Source organism: Phasianus colchicus, chromosome 8 (assembly GCF_987193195.1).
Source record: "Phasianus colchicus chromosome 8, bPhaCol1.hap1.1, whole genome shotgun sequence".
NCBI lineage: Eukaryota > Metazoa > Chordata > Aves > Galliformes > Phasianidae > Phasianus > Phasianus colchicus.
In genome coordinates, this window is record NC_143443.1 from 22,908,498 (window position 1) to 22,928,261 (window position 19,764).

A 19,764-nucleotide genomic window follows, 5' to 3' on the forward strand; every position below is an offset into this window, starting at 1 on the left:
CAAAGATCATATGGCCATGGTGGTGGGGCCGGGGGCTCGCATGCTGGGGACACCCCCAGCACAGGTATGGGATTTACACGGGGGAAATGCCATGTGCTCCCTGGATTTCATCCTGCACTGCCCATGGTGCGCTGCCCACCCCATGGAGCCAGCTCGTGGTGTGCTCCCTCTCCCCTTTAAAGCTCTGCGGCCACCCAGCCTGTGACTCAGGAGCGTATGTTTGAGGGTAGAAGGGGAAGAAAGAGAGGGAGAAAGGAACGAGCTGTTTCACGCCAACCTATCTGCAACGCTGGCCCCCAAAAACCTGCCAATTGCCAACGGCAACCTTCTGGTTTGCCCACCCCAAGTGCCTCACTACTGAACACAAACCCTTTTTGGGTTTCTTTTTTTAGCCCGTGAACAGCAGCTGGATGGATTCTAAGTTTACAGGTATGTTTTGTACCTCAGAGGCACAAGAAGCAGCGGCAGAACAAAAGTTCAAGGCTAAGTGCTTCTGTTCCTTTCAGATCACTCTAAGCACCAGGATTATAGTTCTGTAAAAGAAACAAAACATAGCTATAAACTTATAAAATCCAGTTCTGTGTTTTTAAGGGATGACCTCTCCCCTCCCTCTTCTGCAGTGCCAGCCTCGCACCACCCCAAACCAGCATGGACTGGAAACACGGCACCTGATAATGACTGAGGAGAAGCCGAACCCTCAGCAGCGCTCCATGCCAGCACAATGAGCCACTGCCACCGCTCTGCCTCACGTTGGTCCCCTGCAGAGCCCTGCAGGCAGGGATGCAGGCATGGGCAGGGATGCTGCAGGCATTCCTCAGCTCGTCTTCCCAAGCCCCAATTAAAGCCTGACACCGGGTGTACCGGTTTAAATGACGCTATTTCAATCCTCAGAAATCTGCCTGGCACCTCACACTCCCCACACAGACGAATGAGTCCCTTCACACCTCTGTGGGTGCTACAGGCATTTTCTCTTGCTGCACTGACAAAACGGGAAAGCAGCACGGAAAGGGCTGAGGCTCCACACAACAGCCAAGAGAAAAGCAGTTTTCTTCTCTAGACTAAAAGCTGCAAAGCACAGCCCAAACGATGATGGAAATAGAGCTGCTGAGCTTTCAAGGCGCCTGAATTTACGCCATCCTTGGTGATGCAGTGATTTTACAGCTCGCACCCAGCTGAAAAGTAGGAAGCAAAAGTTATGGATGGGGTTGGCCTGGTTGGATTTTGTCAGCTGCTTGCAGGTCGTACTGGATACCAACTAATGGATAAACAACATCCATCCATTACAGAGTCAGCCGTTTAACCCTTCAGAGTAGTGTCTCCATGTTTTTAAAGCATTTACACACTTGCAACAACCTTCTCCCCCACCTGTTGCCAAATAAAAACCAAACACACCAAAACTGGTTTTACGTTATACAAAACACACGGCCTCAGGTAGGAAGGTTGATCATGGTGCATTCCTGCCATTGCTTCCTCTCCCCACATAAATGATCTGACCATATTCTACAGCAGCTCAGCCCCTCTGACAGTACTCCCAGTGCAATATTTAATGACTAATTAAAAACCTTACCATTGAGCTATTGCTTTAAAACCAAGGGAAATTCATCACGTTGGATGAATTCTACACACCAGGCTTCAAAGACTTCCCAGAATTGTCCTTGTTAATTTTTCTAATTACTGGGGACATCTGGGGGAGAAAAAAAATGACAGTGTGTTTCTTTCTATGGTGGTACTTGCAGAATATATATATACATTATATATATATATATATATATATATATAATGCTTTTTGCCCCAGTGGGTGTGATAAAAGGAATGCAGCAGCTGGGTAGAGCCATCACCATAGCTCAAAGCACTCAGCACAGCCAGAGCTTGGGATGCATCCATAGAGCAGAGGGTATCCTGGGTGCAATTAACAGATGTTGGGGGACACGGTCCCATTTCGGGTAGCCTGGAGAATCAGGTAATTGGGCCTGGGACAATCAAGGCCACGCTGTTAATAAAAACAGTATCGTAGCTCCTAATAGTGAGTCTCCCCATGGTGATACTACACTGCTTCATGCAAAAACGCCTGGTGACTCAAGAACCAGCACTTTGCTACAGGCCTGTATGATCTGCAAACTGTGTCCTGAGCAGCCAGCCCCACACCTGGCGCACCGCTGAGGCTCGCTGCTTGGGAAATGGGTTAAGGCAGAAAACACAGATCTCAGCCCCAGGAGCCCAGGGGACGGGCTGGCGCAGAGCTGATGGGCTTGGCACGTTCTCTTTGGAAAGTGGGTTAATTCAGCTGCCGCTCAGCTACCATTAAATGATGGAGGTTAATTTCATAGTCAGATAACGATTAAGAAACCAAAACACCTGGCAGGGAATGTCTCCATGCGTTCCAATGGGGAGAGGCTTCCTCCACACTGATGTGCCCCCCCCTGCTCCAGTCTTCCATCCTTTCCTTAAGCTCTGTGCATCCCTTACCTTACCTCCTTTATTTCACTCCTTGCCTTTACACACTATTGCACTTCCTTCCTCTATTCTCCTCCCAAAAAGTCACCTCGGTATCCCATCCCACAGTTATTTTTCTCCATCATTTATGCCTCCATGCACCCCAATGGTAGAGGAAGATCAAACAAATGCAAATCTGGTCCAGCCATAGCCAGCATTCACCAAAACAAGTCCCATCTCCCCCCTGTATCCCATACTGTCCAGCTACGTGGCAAACAGAGGCATGGCAGTACACCTTGCTTAGCACGTAATGCTGTCACTGTTACAGATGTGACTGGCTGTCTTTAGGGTTATTCATCATACTTAGAACACCCTTGATTTTGGCAGCTTACCCTTTGTAATTGGATGCTGCAGTTAAAACATACTTTATCTCTGCAATTTTCCTCCCTGCAGCATAATGACAGGTATTGTTTGTTTCTCTGTGCCCAGGATGAAAACCATCCAATGCCTGTTTGCCAGATAAGAGAAAAAATAAAAGGAAAAATCTACCTATCAACAACAGATCCTTACAAAAAAGCAGATCCCTTGCAGAAACTCAAAGTGGTGCATCATCTCCAAACACAGTGAGAGCCAGGGGAAAGCAGAACCCCGCAGTGCCCCCACTGCTTGCCCCTCCATGACTTCTGCACCTAGAAATAAGCTTGTTAAAGGCACTACAAGGCACATTTCCTTTACATTTAGGGTTATTTTTGCTGTTCTTTGCTGTGCAGTCTATGCTCAACCAGAAGTAAAGGCACTGACAGAGGACGTCAATGGCTACGGGCTGAAATGAACAAGCAGCCAACAGGTATGGCTGCCTAACATGCCTGTAGGTGTGTGCCTAGCAGGGAAAAGCCAGCACAGGTCCTGAAACAGGAGCAACAGTCTACTGAGTTTGATGCACCAGCACAAGGTCACAGCTCTGTAAAGCCAGCAGTGAGGTCACGGGGCCGTCAACATGTCCAACAAGAGCGAACACCGGGTACAGAGTGAGCTGGCACAGCCTCCAGTGCTCAAGCTCATGCCTGATGCTGAGAAATCAGAAAAAAGCTTCATTTACATACAGAGTACACTTACTATGGAAGGTTCTTACACAAAACCAGAGTCCTAAGGCATCTCTTCTTTAGAGTCCCCTTTACAGTCAAATAATTTGTTTTAAGCCAGTACTAACATCTCAGACAGCTGGCTTTTACAGGAATCTCTCAGAAATACCACCTTGAGCACAGCACATCAGAAAACCCAGAAAAATCACATCACCTCCACTCAAAGGGGACGGAGACACCAAACTGTGCCTGGCTTCCATGTGCTGATAGCTACGAGATGTCTACATATGTAGAAAGACTGAATGTTACACTAAGCAAGTCAGAAACAGGATTGAACTGTGAGAGCCACAGCTGTCCCAGCCCCGCAGGGGCACAGCACAGAGCAGTGCTGCATGTGGGAGCTCCTCCTTTGGTTTTTCCCCCACACATTCTGAGCAACTTCTAACAATCAGTGTCAAAGCCTTCACTAAATCTCAGGGAGGAGAAAAGTGTGGCCAGAGGTTTGGTATTAAGAAGGGGAATCACAAAAACCCCTTTCAAAGAATGTCATTCCAAAGCGGGCTCAGTGAGCCCATGCACCACGAGCTGGGCAGGAGGGATTTAGGACACATGATGTTGGGACCCTGGTGCACCAGCAAAGAACAAAGCGTGGCAGGTCTAACAGAACAGAGTGCAGGACACCTGCAGATGAGGAAGAGAGAGACTTCAGAAAAGTGTTGTTGCTTTTTTTTTTTTTTTTTTTTTTTTTCCAGAATGTCACCTGTGGATTCTGATACTTCAAAGGCAACTTAGGAAAGCGAGATGCAATGGCTGCGTGCTCCTCCTGGCATCAGCAACGAGCTCTCAGACATGGCTCTGTGTGAGGCTCTTTGGGAGATGGGTGAGAAGGAACTCAGGAACTAATTTGGTTATGAAATCAGTCCTATTTCTTCTGAGTTCCCCATCGGACAACTGAGGACGTGATGGATTATAAAGCACAGAGGCTGCACTGAGGGAACCAGAGCAGAGGAAACATCAGCTCCCACACACAGCATTATTTGGGATCCTTCCAGCACCACAACTTCTATTCCAGTCTCTTCAGAATTACTACATTAGAAAGATGATCTTTTATTTTAATCTCTTTGTTATCTTCATTGTCTTGTGCATTCCCAGATTTGCTTCCACCACCAGCAAACTCTGCCTTTGACATCACTTTTGGGCTGTCACCGTACCTTCAGTTCTCACTTATCCCAGCACTGAGAGCACCAGGAGGTTTCATCGTGCTGTCCCATCCCTAAGCAGGTCCAAGAAGCTCATGTCTAGCCAGAAGGGAACTTGGCAGACTCTTTAAGCTGCCTAACAGTTCTAATCGTAGTTCTTTTCCACTTCTACACCACAGTGTGAATGCTTCTTTCTGGCGTGGGGCACAGCATTCTCTTAGTTACATGGAGCTGTATTACAGAACGCTTCAAGAGAAGAATTTGAGACTTCGTTCCTTTAAGCTGAAGAACTTCAACTTGAAAGTGCCAGACCATCAGCAAGTCTTCCAGGAAAACACAAATAACAAAACTTTGTTTCTTCCAGTCATTGCAGGATGAGAAGTGTCGATTTAAAACGTTCTGGGAAAAGCTTGCAACATGCAATAGATCCGAAAGAATGGCAGATGGGAACACGATTTGTCACTTTCGGAGGCTATTTTCATAGATCTGACAGATGTATTCAGACATACAGGAAAAGATATGATAAACACTAGTTTACAGCACGGGGCTTGCAAGCTATTTACACAAAGATTCACTATTCCTGAAGCAGTGTAAGGCTCTGAGCAAACCAAGTATTCGTTTAGGTGCTACTTGCCAAGCAAAGCTAAGCCAAGGACGGTACAAACAGCATTTTGCTGGGTTTTTTTTTTTGTTTTTTTTTTTTTAATACCAGGATTAGCATACAAGAAATACAATTGTTTGTAATGTAACAGCTACGAATCTTAAAATGTAAAAATAAGGCACTGAAAATCACGTTAGTAAATGCAAACCCTTTGCTGAAGCCTACATTGCAACAGCACAAGATGAGAAAGCAAGCTCTCAGGAGAAACCTGGGCTGCACAGGCTGCAGCACTACACGAGCTCTCCCAAAGCCAGGAGGTTCCTGTGTGTTATTCTCCACACCACCCTCGGACTGAACACGAAGGTTAGCAGCAGTGCCTGAACCCACGTGGCTTCCATTACACAACACTTACTGTAACCTACTTTTTAGCATTCAGCATTTAGGTATCAATAATGCATGGCGTTAGAAGTAGTTCAACCCGGCGCAAAGTGTGGCTGGGGGAAGCAACCCATGCAAGGCAGGCAGGCGGCGGTGCGGAGCGGCATGGCTGCTCCACGGCCCCTCAAACTGGGCAGGACAGCAGCACCGAGCTGCCCTGTTAGGGAGGCAATGCTCCCAGGGCAAGCTAAGAAACCTGCAGAACCCCCTGCGCTTGGGAGACCACGAGTGAGCTGAATGGAACCGTAGTGGGCAAGGATTCCCAGGCAGGTTCTGACTGCTGTGGTTCCACCTTGACTCATTGCTAAGTGCTCAAAGGACAAGGCTACTTTCCTTTTTCCTCTCTCTTGTGAGAGGCCGTTCATTCTTCACCAAATAAATTATTTACTGTGAAAGAAATTAAGGTGACCAGTCGGGAAGAGCAGATTAGAGTACAGGAGCTGCACGTCAGCTTACATCAGCACTCCCTGCCTGGCTGCCAGAGCAGCGCCATCACCAATCCTAATTAGGAACACGAAACAAAAGGAGCGTGGACTCCCAGCCTGGGTTTTACCTGCCATTTTCCCATCCTCCCCCGGCTCTCTGTAGTTGCACCACTTGCATTTCAACACCTCGGGCTGGCAGTGCGGGCGCTCAGAAAGCATGCTAGGAACAACAGAATTGGAACCCCTGAAAGTTTTTCACAACAAAATTTATTAGAAGAATAGTGGTTTTGAAAAGTCTAGCATCCAGTGAAAACTACCATACACAACGTTACAGCTGGGAATGTGTTTCCAAAATGACATGGTCAAATAATACAATGGAGCCATTAAATCTTACACATGCACAACAAGAGAATTAGCGCTTTGACATACAATGCAAAAAAATAAATGGACCACATGAAATAAAAATTTAAAAGTACTTATCACATACATTAAGACACAGCTTATTTAGTCCAGTCAAAAAATCAGAACTGCATTAAAAAAATTAACGTAGTGCAATCAAACCAAAAACCTTAATTTGTGATCATAAGTGCTCTACTACATAAAACATTGATCATAGCAAGGAACAAAAAAATTCAAATCACACAGTACAAAAAAAATCTGTAAATAAATATAAACTACAGTACAAGAGAAATATTAAATTATACAATTCCGTCAAACTGTAAACAGTATATTGAAATGAGGTCCATAAGAGTAAAGGGGGGGGTTCCTGTTTTTTTTCCCATGACACTTGAACTTCTAGAGGTCAGAGAGAAATGCCATTTTCCATACTCTTCAAAGACTATGGGTTACATAAATAGAAAGAAGACTTTTTAGGTGTAAAGTGTCAAATAATAAAGCAGAGGCGTCGCCGACTCGCGACCGCCAGCAGATGAGTGCCAGAGCAGAGCAGCACACGGCTGCTGGGGTCGCGGCTCCCCAGGGGCAGCACCCACACACCGCAGACCTCTGCCCGTTATCCGACAGCTTTACACGCTTGTCATACGAACACCAAACTTTGGCAGAACAATTACTCATAAACTCAAAGCACTCCCGGCCCATTGGTTTCCATCACAGTGGCCAGTGCACAGAATTCTCTAAGGACATTGCATAACTAGAGTGTAGAGGTCAGACAGCCAAGGACCCGTGCTTGAGGTTAGAAGTAGTTATGGTGAGAGAGAAGCAAGAGCCACGTTAAGGAGCCGCCCCGCAGGGCACGGAGGCGGCCGGGAATGTATTTCTTTTTTAGCTGCGCTGGCTAGTAGTGGCATTTTAAAATATATAAGTTTAAGATAACATATATACTATATATGTATATAATATAATACATATTATATAATATACATAGGAATTTCTTACAATACATACCAGGAACCCCCACGCGATCTGCTCAGTAGTAATAACTGAATATACAGAATGCCACTATAAGTGTCTGAGGCACTGTGTGCTGGAGAGTAAATATGCAGCTTTAAAATCCGTTTGGCTGAGTTATACCTGGATACCTGAACTGAGTTTTAAGTTGACATTCATCAAGGATGTGCTATCAGCACGTCAAAAGAAAAGCAAAACAAAATACAAGTCACTGCTAGGTTTAAGAAGAGAGTACAAGTACCTGAATTGAGTGAGGATAGTGTGTAAACTGTCCCTGAGGGTTTTTAAACAGTGTGTGTACAAGTTGGATTCCTAAGAACATCAGTTTCACTTACATTGCGGACTGATAAAATACCAATGTCTGACAATTTAACAAGTGGAGGTTAGAAAGAGTTATGAGCAAACACTCAAAACATATTTTATACATTTTAAAGCAGCAGTAAGCTGCTGTAAGCATAGATCCCATCAGTACAAGCAACACGTGGGACTCAGATAAAGGTTTCTATTTGCAAAAAGCCCATCATATATCAATAAGTAAAGAATATTCACCTGCTAAATTAGAATGCACCTAGTTACAGACTAGCAATTCAAGATTATTTTTTTAATCAAATACTTTGCTCTACTTTGCTATTACATACTAAAATTCCTTAAGCTCACTAATGCTGGTATTCTAATCTATTTTTTTTTTTAATGTTCCCCCTTCATTTAAGAAATATACCATTCCACAACTTAAACATTAAGATTCATTTTCAGTCCTCAGATGTAAAAAGCATGTCAATGAGTTTATATTAAAAATTTACATGGTAAAAAGGCTTGAATTTCAGCCAGAGATTCTAAATACTACTCATTCCCTGAAGGCATAAGGGAGAAAGAATCCCTACCCATTTTTCTTGTGATATATTTTTCAAACTGAACATTAAACTATGGTCCAAAATGCTTCCTCGGTTTGGGAAACTTCCCTTTCCCTACCCATCATCCCAGTTTCCAAATGTCAAGCCCTGAAACGGCCCATTGAAACGATCAGTTACAAACATCAGGCATGCATGCATCCCCTGCCTGAACTTCTGAACATCTTCTGTTCCTTAAAAGACAGACTAGTATCCCAAGAGAACTTGTGATCTGACCTGAAAAGATGTTAACGATCCTAGATTGTACGCTTAAGATTTCTCATAACCTGAAGACCAGATTTAATTAAGACTCTGGCATTGTAACAGAAAAAGTGCTGCAGTTATTTATCCCTTTTCTGGTACTTTTGAATAGGTCAGACAAGTGCTTTTTACAGTGACAGCAAAGTTTACATGCTTTCACGGAGTAAAAAATATCATCTGCAAAAATATTTGAGAAATGTAGCACCAAGTAGTCGATAACCTGTATAAGTCACTGTAGTAGCATCTTCGTTATTTCTGAGTAGGAACACATATTGAGACCATATTAGGTAGTGACTACAGAAATTACTTTGACACGAACTTTTCCCGCTCCAATCACAATGAAGTCTGTCCCCTAATCCCTGATCCATCAGGTAGAAGTAGCTTTTTGAGCACTTCTAGGTTATACTTACCAATGAAGTAGAGACCAACATGGGGGCGGGGGTGAGGGAATGCTTGTTTTTGAAGAAGGTGAATGAAATATCCTGGGACAGGCTGAAGAAAAACCAGCCTTCCAGCACCTAGCCCAGGGAAACTCTGCAGCTGGGTAAGAGACCCTTATCGGGATTGGGTACAGCTCCCTAATACTAAGATTTCCATGACAATAAATGAATATAGGGCAAAATTTGACAGGATGTGAAACTGCTGCTGTAATATCGCTATAGAGACCTGGCCCGGTCAAACCGAGACCAGGAGAGAGATGGATGCTGGAACACTGTAGCTACTTGCAGTTTTTATCTTGTATAGGTGGAGTGCATCTACGGATCATTCTGAGTCTACAATCTCTCTCTGCTTAGTGATCATCACGGTACATCATGTTTATATACTGAATAATTAGAAATGAGCAACTGTAGTGATTATTATATTTGCTACATCTAACAGAACCAGCAGTGCAGATTTTCAAGTTTCTGAAGGTTTGAATCACCGAGTTTTCCACATTACTCAAGATCAAGCAGAAACCTTGATAGTACCAAAATTACTCTCAAAACACGTTCTTTTAGGTACAGCTTTTAAAAGCAGTGTTAGCCAACATTATCTACTGGTGCCGAGCGATACTGACATAGACTGTTTCTGAAACATTTGTGGGGAAAACCTAGAAGTTTCTGATCCTCCTGAGAATGAAAGAAACAGCCTTCCCATCCTACCTCTATCATTTGGCAGAGAATTGAAGATATTTAAAATATTGTGATAGAGTTTCCAGTACAGATCAATGAATTTGCCTTCATAAGAGTTTGGACTGCAAGAGGTGCATGCATTCTTACACTGAAGAGTTAAAATTTTGTCTTTGCTGAAGAAAAGCTCTTTACATTACAAGATGTTGCCGCACTGTTTTTGAGAAACAAGGGAACAGCGCAGTGTTCCCTTCAATTCTTGGACACCGTGTTCTCCTGCTAAGACTCAAGGACATCTTAAGAGCATTAATCCAAAGTAAACTGAAAAGAAACACGATAATTCCAGTTTTGCCTGTATAACACTCATTGCAGATGATATAAAAAGCAATTCAATCAGAACTAAAAAGTTGTTCCAACCTATACAAAGCTTACTCAGCCCTAAAGCCTCTGAATCACGTTGCTGGTTCCTGTGAATTTCTGGGGGAAGGCAATGTACCCTTGGGTCCTCAGAAAGAAATATTCAGACCTCCAATACTGGCCTGCCACAAGACAAAGCACAGAGCGTTCCTTGACTGTTCCCAACTGGTCTAAACACAGCTGCAGCTGCCTCTCGTGTTTGGGAATATCCTTGAGCACCAGAAAGCTCCACAAAAAGGATGGTACAAGAATTGCTTGAATATGTTCCCTTACTAGAGGCACCACCTCATCTGTACACCTGCATTTGTTGACAGCTTCCATTTTCTGGCGTCAGTGAGAATTCAGAGCTCAATCTCAGGTCGAGCAACAAGGCTGGTCGTACAAATGTCAGATTAGGAGATCTGCAAAGAGGAGAAAGCAAAGGCAAACGTGCACCGATCGTGTAGCTACCTCTCCTTATTCGTCCCCACTCAGCAGGAAGAAACGAGAAATTCTCAAGGAAACCATCTTGAGCCTTTAAAAAAACATTAGCAAATGACTGGGGAAAAACAAAAAGCCTTCTGATGGAAACAAAAAAGCAAGTCCAGATACACGTCCCTACAATACCCAACTGGAAACGTTCAACTCTATGGCTGTACTCAAGCATTACAGCCACGATAATGCCTACAACACTGTGGAATGAGGATCCAGCTGGCTGAAAGTGAGGTAATAGTTTGTAATAGGTCAGAGTTCTAAAAAAGCACTTTTACATCTTACAAGTCCAAATAAAATTAAAAAAAAAAAAAAAAGACACATTTCATACATGTTGGGCTTTCTCACCAGAACTGTACGATAATTAACTCCACACCAGGACCCCTACCACACTAAGCCTTACTCATCTTCAATTATATGCTGCAGCAAAGATTTACCAAGCGACACCTAAACTTCAGTACAATATGAAACTTGAGTCTTAAAACTTTATACACACAAAATATAAAATTACTTTTCTAGGATTGGGGTAGGGGAGAGGGATTCTCCTTCATGATACTTGGACTGAAAAACTAGTTTTCAGAGACTGCCACAAATATTATTCACAGTTTCTCGCTGTCAGGCTTCTTCAGCTACATCAACGTAGTACACAACAATACTGTTAAGTCCAATCACTACACCGGCTGGACGATCTCGGGAGTAAGAGAAAACTAGTGACAACAAGCACCCGAAAGGCCTCCTCCTAACGACGCCTCCGCTCCCACAGGGCTGCGGTTCGTCTACGTTACACGTCAACGCGATCCCAAAGAGCAGCAGGAGGAAGATTCTAAACCTCAGCTCCTGTCCAAGCGATCCAAGTAACATAAGCATCCACTTAGCAGAAATAACATGAGAAACGAGGCTTTTGCTACAAAGACAGCAGTGAACCACACCTTCCCACACCAAAACTTGGTCAACCGGGGATTTTGGCCATGCAAACTGCTGGTCAGCAGAAAATCAAGCATGCTAATGGACAAACATTAATCCCAATCATATATTTAAAATGATCCCATTTACTACTAGTTAGCTACACTGAAAGCGCCTGTAAAAAATCGTAGTGAAAAAGGAAAGGAAATATTCGCGACCACTGCAGCACTCGGAGTGATCCCAGTCTCACGTGATGAATCACCTCAGAGAAAATACATCGGGTGGGACTTTGAAACAAAACGTTAACATTAAAAGGTGCACCTGAATATTACAGACTAAATTTACAAAACCTACAATAAGGTAAAATATATATCTTTTGAATATTCAGCAGCTTTTTTTTAAATTTGTTTTTATTTTTTTGAGAGGCTCATGAAATTTTAAAAAGGGACCACTAACTAATCTCAACCATGCTTCACAAAACAATAATGGCTATTTTATATTGCAGTTACCGACGTAATGCAATTAGTGCTTAAAAAATAATCTACACTTCTTTCTTTTTTTTCCTTTTTCAACAGAGACCTTTGGAGGAAATACGGTTGTTCAAAAAGCTTCTCGAAAAAGAAAGGTTACCTGAATATCAAGTTATCACAGATCAAGTGTTATGTTTAAAAGCTTTGCAGACGTGAGTACTACAATCTTCAGGTCTCAGGACATTTAAACTGAGAAAGTTACGCGTTTGGTTTGTTTTTCTGTTTTTTAATATCCACTTTCTAACCAAAGCAAATAAAGAGTACTCGACTTCTCACTATCTATTTACAAGCCTTAGCCTACAGTCTGAAATGACAAGACAAATTCTCTTTTAAAACTGCAGCATTAAAGGGTAGGCACACCATTCTTCTGCTGCACGATTGTCACCCACTTCAACATACACATACAAAATATTTAGGTTAGTAAAATGAGCACTCCACATACACTACAGTGACAAGTTTTTATAAAACTCAACTCATGTTGCTTAAATAAAGACAACTGCAAAAGGTTAAACCTCTCTGAACAGTAAAACTGCGTTACTTCTTTTTCTTCTAAGCTTGCAGCAAACTTCCTACAGCAGATGAAACCACACGTGTAACCGCACCTTACTGCGATCCTCAGCTAAACTGGAACGTGCTGCAGAGTTCTCATACTGCTACTGAGCTCAAACTGCCTGAAGCGCCGCACTACAACTAGAGAGCTACGGGGAACCAAGGTTTTGAGTCCTACAACGTAGTAAGTAAACAAAAACAAAGGATAGCTGGGGCCAAACGCCCAGCCCGCTTCAAGAACGAGCAGTGCATATTCAGAACGACAGCAATGGTGTGCCTAACCTTTGAGAATCCGAAGTTGCTGGGGAGGGGGAGAGGCTAACAGAACCAACTGTTCCCGAGGTCATTCAGCATCCCTAGCACTACCTAAGGCCATCCTCCCATGAGCTTTTAGAAACCATTTTCAATCACTGGCGTCACTTAATGCTCTCACACAAAAACTCCGATGCTTCTTTTGGTTGTGCAAGTGGGGAAAACAAGCGGTAATTCTATCTACCTTTTGCACAGGTTAAGACCAAATTGTTTCTACCTGAAGAACCAGCAATTCTGATTTGGTCACGTTGTGGAAAGTCCAGTAAGCTCCACCTGGTTACTGACCACTCCCGCATAAAGTATCAAAGAGAAAAGTTCTGTACAAAACTTATCCTGGATCTCCACATAACGATAAAGATATCGTTAAGATTGGAAAACAAACAAACAAAAAAAGGATCTGTGGTTTAAGGAGTGCTTTTACGGTGTTCAAATGCTTATTCCAGCATGTGCTAAACCACTATCAAAGTAGGCTAAAAAAAAAAAAAAACAACACAAAAAAAGCAGGACTTAGATTATTTCCTGCTACTGGCAACTGTAATATTTAAAAAGGAAACACCCATTCATTGAGTGTTCGACCCTGACAGTATTACAGCTAGATATGATACAGAGCCTGAACCAGGCCAGGCTACCAGTGTTTTACTTCTTCCCTGAACATTAACAAGCTCCTTCACTAATGTGGATATTTGGGCAGACTACTGAGGTTGTAACGTTTGAGATCACTGTTTAGTGGGCTTTTTTTTTTTCCTTCTTTCTTTTTGCACAAGATCACAGTAGTTTGTTACACATATCCCCCCTCCCCATCCCCAGATTAGAGTCATTTAAACTAGCTGTTGGAACCACATAGTTTAGTAAACTCAGAATCAAGTCTGTAAAAAGCATGAAGGTCACAGAGAACCTTAATTCTGTTATAATGAGGCATACCCTAATACATCATTTAGTGTACCCTGACTGCTCCTGACCATGAGAAGCTTGTCTTCCGTGAGATAAGGCTACATCCTCAAGCAGGTGAGTCAAATATCACCCTTCAAAAATATCTAACAAAATTACAGCGAAGGTAGTGTTACAAATAATTCACTGACATATTCTGAAGGTAGTGTTTGTAAGTTTTCCCTCCCCTCCCCTCCGGGTGAGCACTAAGCAGACAGTGAATGGTAAGCATGCTGAATTTAGAAAGAAAATAGCAGAGAGCCTAATTAGACCCAATTGATTAGCCACCAAAAAAGCAAATCTCCGAGTTCAAGAGAGGTGCCTTTCCTACATAATTTGATTTAGCTTAAATCTTTCAGTCAACTGAATCAAAGAAAAGGAAAGGGAAAAAGGATTTCTGAAACTTTTTTTGAAGAACGACAGTCTGATTCTCATTCAAAAAGCCTGGTTTTAAGAGACTACCAGTTTAACAAAGTGGACTTATTTCTATGAAGACCAATAAGAAAAACATCCAACAGCGGGAGTTGAGGTGGGCTGTGCAGGCAAGATGTCCACTTCCACAGATCTGCATTCTTTATGAGGTAACTCAACTCTCCATTACAGAGAAACATGCAAAAGGCAAATGGAAAAAATAAAGAAAAGAAAGTAAAAAAAAGATAGTGGGCAGGTGAAGGAGGGAATCTGCTCCGTATCAGGCTAGAAAAAAATTTACAAGTGTGACATTCAGAGCACGCCTTTCACTTGTGTCCACACAAGTCTATGCTGAACTGCAAAGAAAAGAGCATTGCAGTAAATGGGAGAATGAGGTGTGCTCAATGGTGGTTGAACTATGCAGTAGTGCTCACCCAGTTTGCAAAGTAATTGGCACTCTACAACATCCCTACTCATCTTTCAATTCATTTGCACTTTGTGCTGCTTCTCCCTGGGGATCTAATTCAATCTTTACTGAAACATCCTGCCCCTCCGACCTCATTAATTTCATTTTTTTCTTTGGAGGGTTTTTCAAAGTGCCCAGCCTCTCTTTAACTTTGTACTCCAGTGTACTGTGGGGGATCCCATAAATACTCTGAGCTTTGGAAACACTCATTTTCCCGCTCATCACCACGGAGATTGCTTCCTCCAATATCTCGCTGTTGTACTGTCTGTATCTCCCTCTTTTCTTCCTAGGTTGCTTGGAGCCAGGATCTCCCTCTTGATCTGAGGTGGGATATGGCTGTCCAGAGGTAGACTGCTCAGCATCTGAGCCCCAGGAATCTGGTCCAGCATCCAGCAAACTTCTCCTGTTTTGTTTTGGAAGGATAGCCCTTAACTTTTTGCTAAGCGCGCTCTCCGTTTGTGAACCCATTACCAAAGAGCTATAGCTGAACTGGTCACCAGAGCGGGACTCCCAAGAAAGGTCCATGCCTCGAACTTGTGGTATCTTTAAATCCACAGGAGACGAATGGCTCACGTCCTTTTTCCCATCCTGTTTAGTTTGAAGTGCCATTTTTTGAAAGGCAGAGTTTTCTGTAAGAAAAGGAAGGTCACTGATGTTGCTGAGTGCACCATTTCCCCTGAATTTCATGCGGCTGAAATTGAATTCGTAGTGTGGTTTTGCCCAAGAAGCCTCCCTGGATAATATTAAGTGCTGTCCATGATTCTGTAGTCCAGATGGCCCATGGCTGGCAGCTGTAGAAAACTGGTTTCTGCTCAGCAGTTCTTCACTAATCTGGAGTGATCGAGCCAGCGGTACTTTAAGAGATGTAGAGTGGCCATAACCTTCCCTGGTTCCATCCTGCAAGCTTCTTGGAGGTACCCCATCACCACTCTGTAGTCCCTCTGGATGGTGCTGGCTGGGTCTCCCAGGTCGCCTAATTGGATGGAAGGAAACTGATGTGAGCAGGACTTGCACAGGTAGGGAGGGATGGGTGAGGGGGCCACTCCTTTATTAGAAGGCCTTGCTTGGGTAACATCACTTTTTGCGTTATTTATTTTTCTCTAAATTTTGTTTTTTATTTTAATTTGTTAATTTTTTTTTTTTTATTAAGTCTCAGCATCAGTCAGTTTTAAAACTTGTTCACAAAAAAAGAGAAGCTTTTTGGGCAAAGAAAAATGAAACCTGTTGGCTGGTCTCTGGTTGGGTTCACAAATTCTCGGAGTAGAAAAGACTTCGCGCAAGCGTCTGAAAATAGCACCTTAATTACAAAGTAGGAGTCAATCGCCATAGATCTATACATAACTGTGTTACTGGTGTGACGTTACCACTAAACAAGTACAGTAATAAAAGAGTAAGCCAGAAATGCAACATATTCAACATGCAAATATGACTGCCACCTGCAGTATCTACGAGTAGGAGGAAACCTTGGATGACGTTTGCTTACATCACATTGAAGAAATGCTGCTCAGGATAAAGAAATGCTTAGCACCAAATATGAAAGCTGGGATACTGCAGATCACAAAGAAGAACACTAGACTTACCAAGTTGCCCTTTTAACAACTAATTGCATATATACATGGCCTGAATCTCATTTGACACGGAGCTTAACATGGCTAAAAAAAACTATCCCAAATTCAAACGATACGCTTTAGTCCAGAGCAAAGGTTAATAGCAGGGAAAAAAAAAAAAGCATGTACATTTACCATTTTCCTTTTGTCACAAGTGTTTTCAATGACACAAAGTCCTACTACTTCTTGCTCAGCCTCTTCGTAGTAACTAAGTCCCACCAGACAAATCAGTTTCACAATCCACCTCCAAACCTTCCCAAGTTTGATATACCCATTAAGAGAGACTACAAGTGTTATAACGCTCAGGGAGACTTTGCTGGTGCGAAGCCCTCTAGATAAATCAGTGTTATTTAACTATAGGATAAATGCTACTGAAAAGCTACATCATTGTTTTTAACATCACATTAAGATCAGAAAAAAATAAATCTTTAGAGCAGAGGCATCCACTGAAAGGACCTGGCATGTAACATACACAGTGCTTAACATACATGCTGCTAGCTTCTCTCCAGGATGCGATAGGTCACAGCTGAAGTGAGTAACAGGAGCCAGCATGAATTCAGAGCAAAATCCACACACGTAAGTTTGCTATTCCAGAGAATTACTGCATATCCTCCATCCCTTCTACAGCATGTATTAAGCATCAGAATGCACACTTGTATTTTTTATACCTAAAGAAAGGTCATACTGACAGCTAACTATAACAGAAGGTCACATCTGATTTCCTTGATGCTAAACAGACTAAAGCCATCATCTACCACACACTTGTACAAGTGACAAGTGCCAGTACAGAGCACCCTCTCTTGACCCACAGAGCCAACCAGGACAGCCAGATGCTGTCCTTGCCATCCCTCCCCATATTGGACTTCAGCTCTTACTTCAGGCACACACACGGGGAAAAAAAAACTTGCTGTCCTGACAGATTCCAGACGGAGTCTTTGTAAGAAAACAAAGCTGGAAATGATACAATTCTGAAAAGGTGGGAAAGGATTATGCTAAAGATCTGTGCAAAAGCATTAAGGCTAACTGTTAAACAAGGACTGAGATATTAAATGGGAAATGTAATCTTGAAGGGAGAAACACTCAGACAGCAGTATTTTTCCCCAAAGAAACGCAACAGTTAAACCAGTTGGTAGCAGTATATGAGGTTGGTACTGGGAGTGGGTTGTTAGTTTAAAAATTCAAGTTTTCCAAATGCTGATGTAGGTCTAAATTCAGCAATTAAATAGTAGTATGAATCACGTTCTGTTTCTGTACTTCACTAATGAAACTTGTAGTTCACAGCAGCTTGCAAACAAAATTTTCCTATCAACACCCAAAACCCCTCTTACTTGTAAACCGCCTCTCCAGTACAATTAATTCAAACCTAACTACAGTAAAGGGTTTCTAAATTGATGCAAAAATGACCATTAGAAACATGAAATCTAGAAGTAACTAATGATAGCATTCTTTTACACCTTGAATTAAGGCAGGAGTAGTACATCATGCATTTCGTATTTCCTTAGAAAAAATAATTGCAAATCCAAAAAATACATACTTCGAGTTTTCTGAACTAGGAGACTTCCCTGCCACCCAACTTCTCCATTTGTTTTATATATATATATATATATATATATATATATATATATATAAAATTTTTTTTTTTAAAGGTTGTGCAAGAAAAAAGAAACACAGAACATGCAGTGATTTGAATCAAATCACTCCGGTTAATCATCCAAATTATTGCTACTGGTAAAATAAGCTTCTTTGTTAGTTAACTTCCATCTAAATGAAACAAAATCTAAGTCACATTGCAAAGCATTAAAAAAAAAAATAAAAATCTTCAGACATCTAACTGATATTGCTTCTCCACTGAATCCAAGAAGCAGGCAGTGCTTTTGGCTAAGTACTAAGCTGGCCAAAATAACAGATAGCAGAGCTCTTCACCTCAGGTAAACTGGTCTCAGTTTGCAACAACTCTTATTTGGCAGGTGGGATGAAGGTATTCATCAAAAGGCACATTGAAAGACACATTACTCCAGAAAGTTAACACCAAAAATAAGTTAGTTTTGACGAGTGGTAAACATACATTTTTAGTTAAAAACACAGTCATAAAACGTCATTGTAAGTTGCTTTCTCTTACCCATTTCCTGGAGTACTGGAGCATCCTGGAGAATGACTCAGAGAGGTGCTGCCAGCACAAGGACTCTTCTTAGTGGACAAATCAAGCACGCCGTCTGTAGAAATGACAGAATCACTTCAGTGTTTGAAGAAAGAAAATCAGCCATGCTGACCCTTGACAAAGCCACTTCTTTGGGCTAATGTCATGTTCAGCACATAGCACCTTTTATTTTTTCAGTGACTCAGTGCTTGAATTTGGTCATAATTTGGCTTACAAATGACCAGCATAGCCCTCAGAAGTCACAACAAAATTTGGCATCTTTTACAAGGGCCAGTAAATAAATAATTGCCTACAAATGATGATTCAGGATGCAACACAGTCTCAGGCATGAGATATTACACATTACTTAGTGTTGGAGGCATTACATCAGTGTTGTGTATACAGAGAGAGACATAACATATTATTTTCAATTTTCCTGCATAGATTTGAATTAACGTAGGAATTTAATATGGGAAACTCACTATCAAAGGAGCACCCGTATAGCACCGGACTCCTCCCCCAGCAAGTAGCTTCATCCTTTTTTCCATGTCCCTGCTGGGTTCCTGATGGCACAGACGCTGCTTTTCCCCTTTACTGTGTCGCTTTACTCCCTCTCCTCTCACACCTATACAGCTGCTTTTCCTGCTAGGCTGCTTCTCCCGTTCTCCCTTGGACACACACTAATGGCACTTCCTCGTGCTCGCCTGCACTCCTCTGTGAGCCCTTACATAAACTCTGCATTTCTAGGCAAAAGCAAAGGGACTGCTTCATGCTAGAAAAGCCTTGTTCTCATTGCACTGAAACAGCTTGGAATTCTGGTCATTTTAATAAGGGCAACATCGCCTTAGAAGCACTACAGCCATCTGAAATTCCTGGAAACTCTGAAACATGGAATTTACGAGGCAAAGATAAATGAAAGCTGCTGGCAAAGCAAACAAGATGTTTCAGAGCTACTTGCTCACTAACACAAGTACCTTCAAACACAAGAACAATCTAAGATGGCTTTCAGATTGCTTCAAGTTCTCATTTGACATATGGAGGAAAAAACCCACAAGAAAAGCAGTGAAACAGAGCTGACTTACAGAAAGCTGTTCCACCCACTGCATTTGGGAACACCTCGCTACCCAAACCTAAGCAAGCAGAGAGCTCAGCCTCCCCTCTGAGCACTGCGACAGGACAAGGGAGGGATGGA

General features: G+C 42.4%; 1 protein-coding gene across 8 annotated transcripts in view; it reads right to left on the minus strand.

Moving 5' to 3' along the window:
• LCOR (ligand dependent nuclear receptor corepressor) overlaps nt 1–19,764 on the minus strand; it is a 73,240-nt gene that overhangs the window by 10,984 nt on the left and 42,492 nt on the right. For 7 of the 8 annotated variants that reach the window (XM_090145371.1, XM_090145369.1, XM_090145368.1 and 4 more), the window contains one exon: nt 18,555–18,648. In XM_090145371.1, the coding sequence (XP_090001497.1) occupies nt 18,555–18,648 (94 nt within the window). Of the gene's footprint in view, nt 1–1,802; nt 15,802–18,554; nt 18,649–19,764 lie in introns of those variants that run through there. The other variant, XM_031597597.2, reaches the window with a different exon arrangement.